Genomic DNA, 17,014 nt, shown 5'->3' with positions numbered 1-17,014 from the left:
CACAGCGCCCAGCCAATCCTGAGAATTTTAGCAACAACAAAAATGACCCAACGGTGCACCACTGCCATAGGTAGGAATTTTAGGTTAGTTTCTAGATTCTACATATAAAAAGGTAAATTCACTTGCCATGAATTGGGCACCTACAGTGAAGGGGGAAAATTGTTTGTATGGTTTATACTGCAAAAACAGGCTAATAAACTAAAACGTTATTGCGTAATTCACTTGGACATCTTGTGCAGTGCCTCACTATTTGATGTTTTGAGGAAGTGAAAAAAATTAATATTTCTTGATTGTGCCATTACCAAATTATCAGTTTTGGGGGTAATTGGAAGAAATTGATGAGTCTGCAGAGTTTGAGCTGTTTCCTTACATCAAGCAACTTCTATGATTAGAAGATTCAACTTTTATAATCCCCTAATGACTCACAAATTTATTCTTTCTAATTGATGGTAATATCCTGAAATAAAACCAACAGGGGAAAATAACAATGATTTTTTTTTCCAAAAAGATATTCAGACCCAATTATCAACATACGGTTTAAACAGATGGGAGCTGAAATAAATCTGTGTGTGCAGTAGAATCAGAGATTTTAAAGAATTGTATAGCCTGTCACCTACCACTGCTCACACTATGTTAAAGATATATAAAATTAATTGCATTTATAAAAATATACCACATTGTCTCATATCTTTGTACTTTTATCCATAGTTTCTTCTCCCTAGAATAACCTTCCTTTGATTTAGCTTTATCTTCTCTAGGTCACTTCTCCTGATCTCTCTGGTCTCAATTTGAGCAATTCTGTCTATGTCTGAAAGGCCTGTGCATACTGCCTACTTTACATTACAAAAATTATTACATATTAATTTGCTAATCTCATTCTCCCAAATATTTTTTTTTTTTTGAGACAGAGTTTCGCTCTTGTTGCCCAGGCTGGAGTCCAATGGCGTGATCTCGGCTCACTGCAACCTCTACCTCCCGGGTTCAAGCGATTCTCCTGCCTCAGCCTCCCAAAGTAGCTGGGATTACAGGCACCCACCACCATGCCCAGCTGATTTTTTTGTATCTTAGTTGAGATGGGGTTTCACCATGTTCGCCAGGCTGGTCTTGAACTCCTGACCTCAGGTGATCCACCTGCCCCGGCCTCCCAATGTGCTGGGATTTCAGGTGTGAGCCACCACACCTGGCCAATATTGTTAATTAAAACAATAAAAATCACTGTCTTTTATTTCTGTACCTCTATTTGCATAGTACAGTCTGTCATCAGTCAGGGTTCAAAAAATATTTGCTGAATGAATCAATAAATTACAAGTTATCTCTTCCACCAGCCTAGCAGTGGGAACTAACATTATGTTAAAAGTGGGAAATTGGCTGGGCAGCATGGCTCACTCCTGTAATCCCAACACTTCAGGAGGCCAAGGCAGGATGACAGCTTAAGGACAGGAGTTTGAGGTCAGCCTGGGCAACACAGCGAAACTCCATCTACACACACACACACACACCCCCTATAAATTAGCCGGGGGCATGTTGTTCCTGCCTGTAGTCCCAGCTAGTAGAGGCTGAGGTGGGGGATGGTTTGAGCCCAGGAGTCCAAGGTTGCAATGAACCATGATCATGCCACTGCATACCAGCTTGGGTGACAAGGTGAAACCCTGTCTCCAAAAATAAAAAATAAAAGTGTGTTGGCCGGGCACAGTGGCTCACGCCTGTAATCTCAGCACTTTGGGAGGCCGAGGCGGGCAGATCACCAGGTCAGGAGATTGAGACCATCCTAGCTAACAGGGTGAAACCCCATCTCTACTAAAAATACAAAAAATTAGCTGGGCATGGTGGCGAGTGCCTGTAATCCCAGCTACTCGGGAGGCTGAGGCAGAAGAATCGCTTGAACCTGGGAGGCGGAGGTTGCAGTGAGCCGAGATCGCGCCATTGCACTCCACCTTGGGCAATAGAGTGAGACTCCATCTCAAAAAAAAAAAAAAAAAAAAAACAAAAACCAAAGTGTGAAATTGTTGGTCAGAATCTTCCTTAAATCATTTTTTTTCTTACAGCTCCTGTGTTCCTCTGTCTTGATAAGTAGACTCAATAGATAAGTAAATAAAATATGAAAGGCTTTTGAAGCTTTTGGATTACATGGACTAACACTTTCTACCTTTTATTTTGCTATTTTGAACATATTTTCATTTAAAAAGTCATTGTCATTCAGTTATCAGTTGAAATACTTTATTTAACTTATTTTAAAAATTGATTATAAACTTTTTATCTCAATTAGGAATTCTACCCTTAGATTTAACACTCATTTTTCCCGAGTATATTTTCTTTTCAATATACAAAGAAATGTATTTTCATAGAGTGTGTTGAATATTAGGAAAATCAAGAGTTCTGGTTCTGTCAGGTGCAGTATTTAGAGTGTTATTTTGATAAAATCCAGTTGCTCTGATATGGCTTGAAAATACTTGCTCCTTTGGAGTATATTTGCAGGGGAAAAACTGTGGCATAGGTAGAAATTCACCATAATGACTTGAATTGGTTTTATACATAATCATCTGAGGTTTTGATAGTGAGGTGGATGTCTGGAGTGTCTTCGGATCCAACATACATGAAAACACAGGATTGCCAGGGTTCACACAAGGAGGCAGTTGTTCAGATTTCATTTCTGTGTCTGAATTTGAAAGTGAAGTACTTTTCTTGTCCTAAAAAACAAACACATAAAATCATTCTCCATTTTAAAGTTCTGAAAAAAATAAAATAAAATTCAGTCCCACCCACTTCCCTTTTTTAGAAATTCTGTTCTCTTGAGGGGATTGAATGTCAGGCCTCTGATTTCAAGCTAAGCCATCATATCCCCTGTGACCTGCACGTATACATCCACATGGCCTGAAGCAAGTGAAGAACCACAAAAGAAGTGAAAATGGCCTGAAGCAAGTGAAGAATCACAAAAGAAGTGAAAATGGCCGGTTCCTGCCTTAACTGATGACATTACCTTGTGACATTCACTCTCCTGGCTCAGAACCTCCCCCACTGAGCACCTTGTGACCCCCACCCCTGCCCGCCAGAGAATAACCCCCTTTGACTGTAATTTTCCATTACCAACCCAAATCCTATAAAACGGTCCCACCCCTATCTCCCATCGCGGACTCAGCCCGCCTGCACCCAGGTGATTAAAAAGCTTTATTGCTCACACAAAGCCTGTTTGGTGGTCTCTTCTCTTGACATTGAAGACTACCCTTAAAATCACATACACCTGTACACAGAGTGAACTTGTCAAAAATATGCATAAGGTAGCTTTTTAAACATTCTGTACTACAACTATGAGAATTTATTGAAAAGTCTGTAAATCATAGGGAAAATCTGAAAAGTCATAGTTAGAAGAGGAAGTACAGCTTTATTTTAGAGTGAAAAAGGAACAAGATAAACATCCAGGGTTAGCCTGGGTATGTGGGCAGCCATTAAGCAACTAATTACACAGCTAACTGAATAATTACAATTGTGATAACTGCTATGAAGAAAAAAAAATACAACATATTAATGAAGACACAATGGGGGTTCTAACCTAGTGCTGGGGGTTAGGGAAAGCCATGCCACTGAAGTACCATTCAATCTAAGATTGACTATAAAGCAAGGAAGTAAAAGATAGAGGTGGGGACAAAGTATGGCAAGTCAAATAAATTAGGGTGAAAATGTCATGAGATCAGAATAGAGAGCCAGGGGTCAGATCTCTCAGGGTTTTGTTGACTGTGTTTAAAATCTGAACCTTTATTGTAAAAGCAATGGAAAGCTATTGAAGGGTTTTAAGGAGAGGTGTGACATGATGTAATATAATTCTAGTAAAATTACTTTGGCTGTTGTTAGGGCCTGTGTGAATGTGGTGAGGAGCTGCAATAGTCCATGTGAGTAATGATGACAATATATAGTAGGTGGTAGCATGGAGATGGAGCAGATTTGTTTGTTTTGTTTTGTGTGTTTCTTTTTTGAGACGGAGTCTCGCTCTGTCATCCAGGCTGGACTGCAATGGTGCAATCTTGGCTCACTGCAACCTCCGCCTCCTGGGTTCAAGCAAATCTCCTGCATCAGCCTCCCAAGTAGCTGGGATTACAGGCATGTACCACCACGCCCAGCTAATTTTGTATTTTTAGTAGAGATGGGGTTTTTCCATGTTAGTCAGGCTGGTCTTGAACTCCCAACCTCAGGTGATCCGCCCGCCTCAGCCTCCCAAAGTGCTGGAATTACAAGTGTGAACTACCTCCCAGCCTAATTTTTGTATTTTTAGTAGAGATGGGGTTTCACCATGATGGCCAGGCTGGTCTTGGACTCCTGACCAAGTGATCCACCTGCCTCGGCTTCCCAAAATGTTGGGATTACAGGTGTGAGCCACCGCGCCTGGCCAAATGAAATCAATTTTTATCACTATTTTATTTAATTTTTTGAGATGGAGTTTTGCTCTGTCGTCTAGGCTGGAGTGCAGTGGTGTAGTCTCAGCTCATTGTAACCTCTGTGTCCCAGGTTCAAGTGATTCCCCTGCCTCAGCCTCCAGAGTAGCTGGGACTACAGGTGCCTGCTAACACACCTGGCTAATTTTTGTGTTTTTAGTAGAAATGGGGTTTCACCATGTTGGTCAGGCTGTTCTTGAACTCCTGACCTCAGATGATCTGCCTGCCTCGGCTTTCCAAAGTGCTGGGACTACAGTCATGAGCCACCAGGCCTCACCAGATTTTATTATTTTCTTTTTTGCAGGTTTACCTCAATATATGATCTTCCAGAATCAGTTCTGAAATTTACAGGTTAATAACACCTTATATTAGCAAATATGGTTTGCTAATATTCACTTAATACTCATAAGTTTGTAGTTGGCAAAGCTGGAAATAGAACTCAGGTTCACTAAGTGTCATCAATGTTATTCTCATCAGATCTTGCTGTTTATTCTTTTTGATACTGCTTATTAATTTGTTTTAAATATTAACAACACAGATACTGGATAATAGTAAATCATAAGAATCATAAAATTTTGATGGTATCTCAACTGATCAGCTTTTCTCCAATTTTCTACGTTTCCTCAGCACAGGGGAAAGCTTTATAGGTAGAAGGTGGCGGCCCTGTGACTTGTGGGGAAAAGTACCACTGTAATTTACTTTTATGGGCACCTAAGCAGGTTGCCCAGGGCAACTTGTAGATTTGTTGTTGTTATTAATACTATCTCCTTCAGTCACTGAGAACTCTTTTTTTTTTTTGAGATGGAGTTTCACTCTTGTTGCCTAGGCTGGAGTGCAATGGCATGATCTTGGCTCACTGCAACCTCCACCTCCCCGGTTCAAGCGATTCTCTTGCCTCAGCCTCCCAGGTAGCTGGGATTATAGGCATGCATCACCACACCCAGCTAATTTTGTATGTTTAGTAGAGATGGGGTTTCTGCATGTTGGTCAGGCTGGTCTCGAACTCCTGACCTCAGGTGATTCACCTGCATCGGCCTCCCAAAATACTGGGTCCTAAATGCTGGGATTATAGGCGTGAGCCACAGCGCCCAGCTGAGAACTCTTTTTGTCATCAAATGACCTTCCTTAACTACTGGTTCTAGAATTCCGATCAGCTTTGGCTCAAAACATAATGCAGAAAATGAAATCTAGTCAAAACAGAAGACAAATTAGCTGATAAACTTTGTTGGCATAATTAGTACCGCAAAATCTGGAAAAGTTAAATCCTAAATTAAAATTTTTTTAGATTTCCAGGATAATTCACAAATGTTTATAGATTCTGAAACAAAAGGCCCATTGCTTTATACTTTACATCATAGACAACCACTGCAGTTTTCTTATTTGGGTTTCACCTTCTTCAAACCTGATATTCTTAAAATGTGGAGTTCAAACTGACTACAATTAAGAACGAAACAAACAGCCAATACAAAGAATAATAAAAGGATGAGTTTAAATTATCTGCCACATATGTCAACAACTTTTATTAAATGATAAAAAGGTTAAAATTGTAAATAATTTTACAGAAGAAATTACATCTTAAAATTGGCCTGTGAAAGTGGCTTGAAAGGTATAAAAATCTACCAGTAGCTGGTATTAGCTTTCTTAGTAATTTAATTTTCAGTTAAAGTTAGAGAAAGCCAGACCACCTTGACTTTTTGAAGTCCTTCGGTACAGATAAATATATACTTAAAAAGATAAATGAAAACAAGTCATTAGTTAATAATGCCCATCGCAGAAGCTGTAACTATAAAATTAAGATTTTTTTGATGTCACTGTTGATGTTAAATATAGTTAATAGAAAAGCAAAAATAAAAAAGGTCTAATTTTGAGGCACTCTTTTGTCTCTGCTCAGGCCCACCATCTTCCTTGCTAATGTTTACGTTTATTATTTATTTTTTCATTTATTGATTTACTTTTACCACAATTAGGGGACAGAGAATGAAACCTAAACTTTTCATTGCTTCTGTAAAGAGTGAATATAAATGTAAGATATCTTTCGCTCTTGTTGCCCTGGCTGCAGTTCAGTGGCGCAGTCTCGTCTCACTGCAACCTCTGCCTCCCAGGTTCAAGCGATTCTCCTGCCTCAGCCTCCCAAGTAGCTAGGATTATAGACGCGCGCCATCTCTCCCGGCTAATTTTTTGTATTTAGTAGAGACGGAGTTTCATCATGTAGGTCCGGCTGGTCTCGAACTCCTGACCTCAGGTGATCCACCCGCCTCGGCCTCCCAAATTACTGGGATTGCAGGCGTGAGCCCCGCGCCCGGTCACCATATCCTTTTTTAAAACAACTCCCTTCTTTGACAAAGTACAATTTAAGTATACAATTAACAAAGTACGTTTTTCTTGTTCAAAACCATCACTAACAGTTTGCAGTAGGGTATGAGTGCATACAATCCCGATGGTCTTTACACCTTTAGAGGCTATTCGGATTAAGGAAACGTACATTTACATGTGTAAATGTAAAAGCTCAGTAGCTGCCTTGTAAAGTGTTTTTCGGGGTTGTGGGGTTGGGATTGGTAGGAGTAGGTGGTGCCTCAAATTATACCAACGAATACCAACATTCCCAAACATCTATCCCTCTGCCTAAACTCACCCAGTCGCGGTCTGTCATTTTCGCTATTTTCTTTGTTAATTTTTTCGGCAAAGTCAGTTTGCATGCAGTAGATGGCAAGAAAGCCGGTGAACGCCTAGGGACGTGGCGTTTTAACCGCACCCAGTTAAAGCAGCAAATAGAAGATAAATAGCTGGGTGGATCAGTATGTGTAAACCTATCCGTTTAATCCGGGGAGTTGTTTTCCCGGTGAAACCACGAATCCTTTCTGGAGGTTGCAACTCGTATCCATAGCAACTGGAAGTGGTCGCCGGCTCCCGGATGTTGTGGGGATCTGCGGCCGCCCGGCCCAGCTTCCTGCAGCCGCCCGGCGGCGCCCTGCGCTCCTCTTCGGGAGTGGTAGTTCTTCTCTTCACCGGTGCCTGGCAGGAGGCGCAAGCGGGACTACGCGTCACGGCATGCACTGCGGCGCCCAGCCGGTCACCGCCTGCGGGCTGCAGACGCCTGCGAGCAGGTTGTTGTTTTTATAAGAGGCGTCATTGGCGCCCGAGCTGTGACCGCCGCCACTGGGGCAGCCAGCACAATTGGGCGGAGGTGGCGTTGCCCCTTCAGGTACTGTACTAGGCGGGCTTAGACCCCGGGAGGGGGTTTGTGCCGACTGTCTGAGTCCCTGGCCGACACCCTCGGCTCAGTAGAGGAGCAGTGGCGTGGTCCGCCTCCTAGGCTGGGGCTGCTCGGGCGGGGACTTGACGCCTGGCGTCAGCGGCCGCACGGGCGACCTCCTCGGGCCGTGCGCGAGTCCACAGTCCCGGAGGCCCGAGCTGGCCCCTGGGGCATCCGGTCCGGTGGTCTTGCAGCCTCCAAACCCCGTGTGCTATACTGAGCTGCGCGCCAACAGTGGGAGAGCGGACGGCCTGGGGCACCCTCCTTCCTTCACTGGGCAGGCTCTGAGGTGCTGGTTGGTCTGGACTGATGAAAATCCATATGGTAAGATGTTATGTGCGTCACCCTGCCGGGTTTAATGCCAGCCTGTCTTTTGATGACGTTTGAGCCCCCGTGATGTCAGGAATAGAAAGATTAAATATTAAATAATGCCCGGCTACTTCCGCTGGCACGCCAGCCTGATGATGATCAAATACCTCTCCATACCCTTCTCCAACTCACTGGCCTCCTTTAGCTTTGGTCTTCCTAACCGATTTGTCCTCATTAGCAGCTGCCTCATGCAGTGCCTTGTACGCGTTATGTTTAGCACTATTGGGAGCGCCAAGTAAGGTATTTTGTTGAGTGATGAGATGTGTACTGTTCTGCTCTACTTTTATTGAAAAACACAGTGGGGCATTTTTGTAGCTAGAATAGCTAACTATAGTACTATGAATTTTAGATTTGTCTCCTCCAGTCTACAGGATAGTGCTTGAAATGTCGCTATTAACGCATCGTATCTTTTAGGATTAGAATCTTATTGGGCCCCACACGTCTCGGGGTATTTATCACACACACCCAATGTGAATGGTTTACTATTGTTTTCTGAGCTCAGGTCATATAGCGGAAGATGGAGATGGTGAGGGTATTATTTTTATTCATAATTTTTTTTTTTTTTTGAGACGGGGTTTCGCTCTTGTTGCCCAGGCTGGAGTGCAGTGGCGCGATCTCGGCTCACTGCAACCTCTGCCTTCCGGTTTCAAGCGATTCTCCTGCCTCAGCCTCCCGAGTATCTGGGATTACAGGTGCCCGCCACCACGCCTGGCTAATTTTTCTATTTTTAGTAGAGACGGGGGGGGGGGGGTTCTCACCATGTTGGCCAGGCTGGTCTCGAACTCCTGACCTCGTGATCCGTCGGCTTCGGCCTCCCAAAGTGCTGGGATTACAGGCGTGAACCCCCGCGCCCAGCCTTAATTCATAATTTTTAACCTTTTACGCTAAGGACGGAATTTCAATCAAAAAAGGTATTAAAAATCAGCCCAAATACAATTTAAAGGTGTGGGAAATACTTGTTCTTATATGAAAACCATTTAGAAAATAGTGTAATTGCAATTTTGTAAACCATGGAACAAAAAGTGAACATAATTCTTTTAGAAATGACTTAAAGGGCCCAGAACGGTGGCTCATGCCTGTAATCCCAGCACTTTGGGAGGCCCATACAGGTGGATCACCTGAGGTCAGGAGTTCGAGACCAGCCTGGACAACAAGGTGAAAACCTGTCTCTACTAAAAATACAAGAATTAGCTGGGCGTGGTGGCATGCGCCTGTAATCCCAGCTACTTGGGAGGCTGAGGCAGGAGAATTACTTGAACCCGGAGGTGGAGGTTGCAGTGAGCCAAGATCTGGCCACTGCACTCCAATCTGGGTGACACAGCGAGACTATCTCAAAAAAAAAAAAAAACAAACCAAAAACCAAAAAAAAAAAAACACAGAAAAGAAATAAAGGATATTCACACTTATGAAAGTGTAGATAGTGAAACTAGAAATGATTTTTCTTGTACTTTCCTGTACTTTTCAAGTTTTCTGTAGAAAAAACTTTTAAAAAAGGATGCAAGTATTAACAGCACTTTGAGAGTTTGTATATCATTTTTTTCACTTTCTAGTGGAAAGCACCCCCCTTATGCAAAAAAAAAAAAAAAAAAAAAAAAGGCAGCAATTCCAGTTATGGACTCTGTGAACATTACTTTAAAAAGAAAATAAGGGCCTAGTGTGGTGGTTTATGCCTATAATCCCAGGACTTTGGGAAGCCAAGGCAGGCAGATCACTTGAGGTCAGGACTTCAAGACCAGCCTGGCCAACATGGCAAAACCCCGTCTTGACTAAAAATACAAAAATTAGCCAGGCGTGGTGGCGGGTGCCTGTAATCCCAGCTATTTGGGAGGCTGAGGCAGGAGAATCGCTTGAACCTGGGAGGCAGAAGTTGCAGTGAGCCGAGATCATGCCACTGCACTCTAGCCTGGGTGACAGAATGAGACTATCTCAAAAAATCCAAATAAGCAGTAACAGTAAAAAACACAGGCAAAGTCCCTGTTGTTACATCTGCAGACTATATTAATTTAAGCGTAAATTATTTGGAGAGTAGGGACAATAAATGAATTAGTTGGACTGGAAGAAAATAACAGATCTGACAATTAGTAGCATTTGTAGATCTCATTTTATTTTTTGGAGAAGATGTCTTGCTCTGTCACCTAGTCTGGAGTGCAGTGGCCTGGACACGACTTACTGCAGTCTTCTGGGCTCAAGTGATCCTCCCAACCCAGCCTCCCAAATAGCTGGGGCCACAGGCACATGTCACCAGGCCTAGGTCTGTTTAATATATATTTTTTTGAGACAGAATCCTGCTCTATTATATGGTAGCTCAGCCTTGGCTCACTGCAACCTCTGCCTCCTAGTAGCTGGGATTACAGTGTGATTCAAGCTGGGTTCAAGCATGATTCTTGTGCCGTAGCCTCCGAGTAGCTGGGATTACAGACATGTGACACCATGCCCCTCTAATTTTTTTTTTTTTTTGAGATGGAGTTTCGCTCTTGTTGCCTAGGCTGGAGTGCTATGGCAAGATCTTAGCTCACCGCAACCTCCACCCCCTGGGTTCAAGCGATTCTCCCGTCTCAGCTTCCTGAGTAGCTGGGATTACAGGCATGCGCCACCACGCCCGGCTAATTTTGTATTTTTTAGTAGAGACAGAGTTTTTCCATGTTGGTCAGGCTGGTCTCGAACTCCCGACCTCAGGTGATCCACCCGCCTCGGCCTCCCAAAGTGCTGGGATTACAGGTGTGAACCACCGCCCCGACCTAATTTTTGTATTTTTAGTAGAGACTGGATTTTGCCATGTTGCCCAGGCTGGTTGTGAAGTCCTGGCCTCAAGTGATCTGTCCGCCTTGGCCTCCCAAAGTGCTGGGATTACAGGTGTGAGCCACTGTACCCAGCCTAATTTTTTAAGTTTTTTCTTTTTTTTTCTTTGAGATGGAGTCTCGCTCTGTCGCCCAGGTGGGAGCACAGTGGCGTGATCTCAGCTCACTGTAACCTCCACCTCCCAGGTTCAAGCAATTCTCTTGGCGTCAGCGTCCCGAGTAGCTGAGATTACAGGCACACACCACCATGCCTGGCTAATTTTTGTATTTTTAGTAGAGGTTGGATTTCACCATGATGGCCAGGATGGTCTCAATCTCCTGAACTCGTGATCCACTTGCCTGGGCCTCCCAAAGTGCTGGGATTACAGGTGTGAGCCACCGCGCCCGGCCCTAATTTTAAAATGTTATATAGAAGCAGGGTCTTGCTATGTTGCCCAGGCTGGTCTCTGAACTCCTGGGTTCAAGCGATTTTCCTGCCTTAGCCTCCCAGGGTTGGATACAGGCATGAGAACTCCATGTCTGGCCTATGCATCCCATCTTTTGATCTGGTTTCTTTTCACCTTGTACAGTGAAATCAGAGGCAAAAGTGCTTAGCTTTTCTTCACTTAAGGCTGGACAATCTTAACTTGTTAACATTGAATCACTTTGAGTACCATGTTTTATATGTTTGATATTTTGGCTTATGTCTGTTTTTGTTTTATTTTTTGTTATGGTTATATTGGATATGGACTGGTAAATAGTGTAATCAATCATTAGTCCACATTTTGTTTTCTGTTGTAAAGGGCTACATTGTTCTTCCATATTAATATACAGTACATTTTTTTTGCTACTATCTGTCTCTTAAAAATTAAGGGGGTTTACCTTAACGCCAAGTGTCAGTTGACACTTGATTAAAAAAAAATCTATTCAAGTGTTTTAGAAAAAACACTTTTAACACTGTTGTTTTTCAGGTTACGGTGTTCATACTTTATTTTCTTAGGTTGCCTTCTTTGGAGCTTGTCTATTGCAAATGTCAATTTCTTTTCAATATTTTTTTATCTTATAATTTTGTATATTCTGTGTACTGAGTTGGCTCAATATGTTATTAGGCTTTGGGTCTATTCACAGGGCATAAGAAAAATTCAAAATTGATTAATGTGTCTGATTTACTAACTCCTTCCACAGTGGTGTTGTATGGGTTGTATAATTATATTCTTATTCAAGATAAAGAAAGACTTTAAAAAATTAGGTGTATATGAACTGCTAAAATCATGGAAGTAGTCATTTTTGAACATGTTAAGAACATGAACACAGCAGCAAGGCCTGTTAAGCCCAAGGTACTTTAAACAAAAAATGCAGACTCATCTAACAATGCAGAACTGCTGGAGGCTGAATTATGTTTGTTTCTTTGTGGTGAAGATGAGGAAGTTGCAGTATTGTCAGTGATAAAGGATTACATTTTCACACATTTCCTTCCTGACAGTTCCATAATTTTAACTAGGCTAAAACACTTGGTTTCAAAGGTCATTTGCAATGTATTGTACCAGATAAACTTGGCTGTATTTTCTCTCAATTTGAGTTCTAAGATTAAATTCAGCCCTATAATATGGGAATGATTACAATTAAGTGGTGAATAAAGGGATTTTTTTCCCCAAAGGGCATTTAATGTGTGGAAAGCTCTTTAATTACCTGAGGAAGTATTAGAAAATAAGAAGTGTGAGTTAAGTTTTTTTTTTCTGTCATCACAGGAAGCCTGAAATCTTTTTTTTTTTTTTTTTTTCAGTACTTATCTAAATCACTATTCTTTTAAAATCTTACAAAATCTTACTTCTAGTTCATATTGCCAGCATGTTGAAATGTAAAAAGAGCATTGGGTTGGAAATCAGAGACTTTTTTTTTTTTTTTTTTTTTTTTTTTTGAGACAGAGTCTCGCTTAGTCGCCCAGGCTGGAGTGCAGTGGCGCGATCTCGGCTCACTGCAAGCTCCGCCTCCCGGGTTCACGCCATTCTCCTGCCTCAGCCTCCCGAGTAGCTGGGACTACAGGCGCCCGTCGCCTCGCCCGGCTAATTTTTTGCATTTTTAGTAGATACGGGGTTTCACAGTGTTAGCCAGGATGGTCTCGATCTCCTGACCTTGTGATCCGCCCGCCTCGGCCTCCCAAAGTGCTGGGATTACAGGCGTGAGCCACCGCGCCCGGCCAATCAGAGACTTTTTAATGATGTTGAACAAGTGATTATTTATAATTTTCTGTTCATTTTCATTTGGAATTTGTAAATAATAGCAAGCTGCCTTTATGGGGGTATTTGTGATGATGAAATCAGATATGAAAATGAAATTACTTTGTAAGTCGCTGAGTTACCTACTCAGGTGAAGTATTATTGTACTGCATAAGTGCATTTACATGAAGCACTTATATATTTGAAGTGTGATGATGGGATAAATACTTTTTGACTGGGAAGTTTGATGAAAAAAAAAGTCAAGTGGGGTATTCATTTGGTTTCTTGGTAGAACTTGGTGGCTTTTTCCAGACTGAAGGAAACCCGGCTCCTCTCCTGACTGTGACTTTGCACTCTGTTGCATTGAATGTCCCGCAACTGGAGTGTACTTCTGTGATTGAGCTTTTAATTTTGGTTTTGATTTGTTTTAATCTCACTTCTGTAAGTGTAAGAAAGGTCATCAGTCTAGTTTGACAATAGGAAGTAGCTATTGTTTTTAATACTCTCAAATGGATCTTTTTTTTTCTTTTTTTTTCTTTTTGAGACGGAGTCTTGCTCTGTCGCCCAGGCTGGAGTGCAGGGGCGTGATCTAGGCTCACTGCAAGCTCCGCCTCCCGGGTTCACGCCATTCTCCTGCCTCAGCCTCCCGAGTATCTGGGATTACAGGCATGCACCACCACACCTGGATAATTTTTGTATTTTTCGTAGAGACAGAGTTTCGCCATGTTGGCCAGGCTAGTCTTGAACTCCTGACCTCAGGTGATTCGCCTGCCTCGGCCTCCCAAAGTGCTGGGATTACAGGCATAAGCCACTGCACCCGGCAGTAGTTTGTTTTTAGGGAGGGACAGGGAAGGTTGAAAAATGGCACTATAGAAAGCTGTTGCATACCACAGGAATTAAAACAGCGTTGTAGTGGTTCAGGAATAGAAAATAGATCAGTAGAACAGAATGGAGAACACAGAAATGGATTAATAAATGTGTGGGACTTTATATGACAAAAGGTGGCATTTCAAATTATAGAAAAAGTATGGAATATTCAATATTTGGTTTAATTTTCACTTCACACCAAAAGAAAAAAAAATCTAAATGCATGAATTAAACAGCTAAATGTAAAAGCCAAAAACTCTGGAAGTATTAGTAGAAAATATAGGAGAATAATTTTATAATCTTGGGAGCAGGAAAAGCTTTCTAAAACAAGATACAAAATCTAGATACTATAAAGGACACCCTGTTTTCCAGCCTCTACATTGACTGTATAAAATTTGAAACATAGTAGAAGATACTTTAAAAATGTTTGAAGCATGCTAGAACATTAATTCGTGACCCAACTTGAAAAGAACTACAAATCAGTAATGATAATCCGATAGGAAAGTGAACACATGAATATAGATGCTTCACAGAGAAGAAGATGAGGATAGCCAGTCAACACAAGATGCACAGCCCCACTGAAGTCTTCTGGGAAGTGCAGATTAAGGAATTCATTGTTTTGCTCATGAGATGAGCAGAAATTAAAGATGGTTGTTACTCTGTTGGTGGGATTGTGGAGAAATAGGTACTTTCATATGTTGTTGACAGCAACTTTGTACTACCTTTGGGAGAGCAATTTAGCAATATCTATAGTTGCTTTAGTTGTTTTTTGAGATGGAGTTTCACTGGAGTGCGCCTGGCCTTATTTATTTATTTTTGAGATGGAATCTGGCTCTGTAACCCAGAACTTAGTGCAGTGGTGTGATCTCGGCTTACTGCAACCCCTGCCTCCCAGCCTCAAGTGATTCTCCTGCCTCAGCCTCCCAAGTAGCTGGGATTACAGGCACGTACTACCACACCTGGCTAACTTTTGTATTTTAGTAGAGATGGGGTTTCACCATGTTGGTCAGGCTGATCTTGAACTCCTGACCTCATGATCCACCCACTTCAGCTGGGATTATAGGTGTGACTCAACGCCCGGCATTTTTGTTTGTTTTGAGACAGAGTCTTGCTTTGTTGTCCAGGCTGGAGTGCGGTGGTGTTACCTCGGCTCACTGCAACCTCCGCTTTCTGGGTTCAAGCAGTTCTCGTGCCTCAGCCTCCCAAGTAGCTGGGATTACAGGCTCCTGCCACCATGCCTAGCTAATTTTTTTGTATTTTTAGTAGAGACGCCAGGCTGGTCTCAAGTGATCCTCCCAAAGTGCTGGGATTACAGGTGTGAGCTACCATGCCTGGCTCATTTGTTGTATTTTTAATAGAGATGGGGCTTCACCATGTTTCCCAGGCTGGTCTCAAACTTGTGAGTTCAAGCAATTTGCCCAGCTCTGCCTCCCAAAGTATTGGAATTACAGGCATAAGCCACCGGGCCCGACCTGTGGCTTTTCATGGAGTTCTTAGAACGTCAGTTGTCTGTGCTGTTGGGCTTTCTACTTTCTCTACCTTTTGGAATGTCTTCACTTTCCAGTCCCTTTTACCTAGATAATTTGAATTACTCTCTGAAGGCTCCACCTATTTCTCATGAGTTACAGACATCTGCTTCTTAAGGATCTGTTTTATCAGTTTCATTTTGATTTTTTAGATATTAATTCAGTTTGATTGACGGAGTCTTGCTGTGTCACCCAGGCTGGAGTGCAGTGGCACAATCTTGGCTCACTGGGTTCAAGCGCTTCTTCTGCCTCAGCCTCCTGAGTAGTTGGGACTATAGGTGCCCACCACCAGGCCCAGCTAATTTTTTTTTTTTTTTTTTTGTATTTGTAGTAGAGACGGGGTTTCACCATGTTGTCCAGGCTGGTCTCGAGCTCCTGACCTCAGGTGATCCACCTGCCTCGGCCTCCCAAAATGCTGGGATTACAGGCATGTGCCACTATGCTCAGCCTTTTTTTTTCTTTTCTTTTCTTTTTTTTTTTTTTTTTTTGGGGACAGAGTTTCTTGCTCTTGTTGCATAGGCTGGAGTACAATGGCTCAATCTTGGTTCACTGAAACCTCCACCTCCCGGGTTCAGGTGATTCTCCTGCCTCAGCCACCCAAGTAGCTGGGATTACACATGCGTGCCACCACTCCCGAGTGATTTTTTGTATTTAGTAGAGACAGGGTTTCACGATGTTGGTCAAGCTGGTCTCGAACTCCTGACCTCAGGTGATCCACCTGCCTCGGCCTCCCAAAGTGCTGGGATTAGAGGCATGAGCTACTATGCCCGGCCTAACAGTTGGTCTTTTTAATATTTAGCTTATCTCTAGGTGTTTCATTCCATATAACTAAATCTCAGTTGTATTCAGGCACAAAAAAGATGGAAAACTACTCATTCATTCTTCACAACTGTTTTCAGCACCTCAAGGAGGCCTTCCCTAACCATCCTATTTAACATTCCAGTTCTTGCACCATCCCCACCCCTACTGTGCCCTCACTTTTTTCTCCATGGCACTGGGCACCAGCTGGCTAACTCTGTCTTTAAAAAGTACTTTTCTTCACGGAAGGTTTTTCTTTTGTTTTTGTTTTCTTTCTTTCAGTCCTGTATCTTCAGGACTTAGAAGAGTTCATGGCACATAGTAGGTACTCAGTAATCATATGTTGAATGAATAAATGCAGTTTCATGTTCCAGATGAGGAGAGGCTCATTTGAAATATTTCCATAGGTTTATTAGACAAAAAGTAGACTTTCAGAAAGTTTTCATGCCTGGCACAGTGGTTCACACCTGTAATCCCAGCACTTTGGGAGGCTGAGGCAGGCAGATCACGAGGTCAAGAGATCGAGACCATCCTGGCCAACATGGTGAAACCCATCTCTACTAAAAGTACAAAAATTAACTGGGCATGGTGGTGCGTGCCTGTAATCCCAGCTACTTGGGAGGCTGAGGCAGGATAATCTCTTGAACCTGGGAAGTAGAGGTTGCAGTGAGCCGAGATCACGCCACTGCACTGTAGCCTGAAGACAGAGTGAGACTCCGTCTCAAAAAAAAAAAAGTTTTCATTAGTTGGGATCTTGTATCCTCTTCCCTTTCTCAAGTGATGT

The 17,014-nt window shown here is 42.6% G+C and overlaps 3 protein-coding genes across 23 annotated transcripts in view; 2 read left to right on the top strand and 1 right to left on the bottom strand.

Moving 5' to 3' along the window:
- Window positions 1–2,997, top strand: part of DNAAF4 (dynein axonemal assembly factor 4) — a 78,880-nt gene extending 75,883 nt beyond the window's left edge. The window contains exon 8 of the mRNA XM_073995854.1: window positions 2,777–2,997. Coding sequence (XP_073851955.1) covers window positions 2,777–2,875 — 99 coding nt within the window. The 3' untranslated portion in view covers window positions 2,876–2,997. The remainder of the gene's footprint in view (window positions 1–2,776) is intronic.
- PIERCE2 (piercer of microtubule wall 2) lies at window positions 2,117–8,008 on the bottom strand. Its single transcript, XM_005559618.5, has 2 exons — window positions 7,057–8,008; window positions 2,117–2,687 (listed from the first exon to the last, which is right to left on the bottom strand). The coding sequence occupies exons 1-2, from the start codon at window positions 7,072–7,074 to the stop codon at window positions 2,340–2,342; spliced, it is 366 nt and encodes a 121-aa protein (XP_005559675.2). The 5' UTR covers window positions 7,075–8,008; the 3' UTR covers window positions 2,117–2,339.
- Window positions 7,500–17,014, top strand: part of CCPG1 (cell cycle progression 1) — a 50,727-nt gene continuing 41,212 nt past the window's right edge. For 13 of the 21 annotated variants that reach the window (XM_073995840.1, XM_073995837.1, XM_073995836.1 and 10 more), the window contains exon 1: window positions 7,500–8,001. In XM_073995840.1, coding sequence (XP_073851941.1) covers window positions 7,987–8,001 — 15 coding nt within the window. In that variant the 5' untranslated portion in view covers window positions 7,500–7,986. The remainder of the gene's footprint in view (window positions 8,002–17,014) is intronic. The other 8 variants (XM_073995838.1, XM_045395490.2, XM_045395489.2 and 5 more) reach the window with 1 other exon arrangement.

This window comes from Macaca fascicularis, chromosome 7, assembly GCF_037993035.2.
Source record: "Macaca fascicularis isolate 582-1 chromosome 7, T2T-MFA8v1.1".
Lineage (NCBI taxonomy): Eukaryota > Metazoa > Chordata > Mammalia > Primates > Cercopithecidae > Macaca > Macaca fascicularis.
Note: the sequence above shows the minus strand (reverse complement) of the source record. Positions and strands in the feature narration are given on the sequence as shown.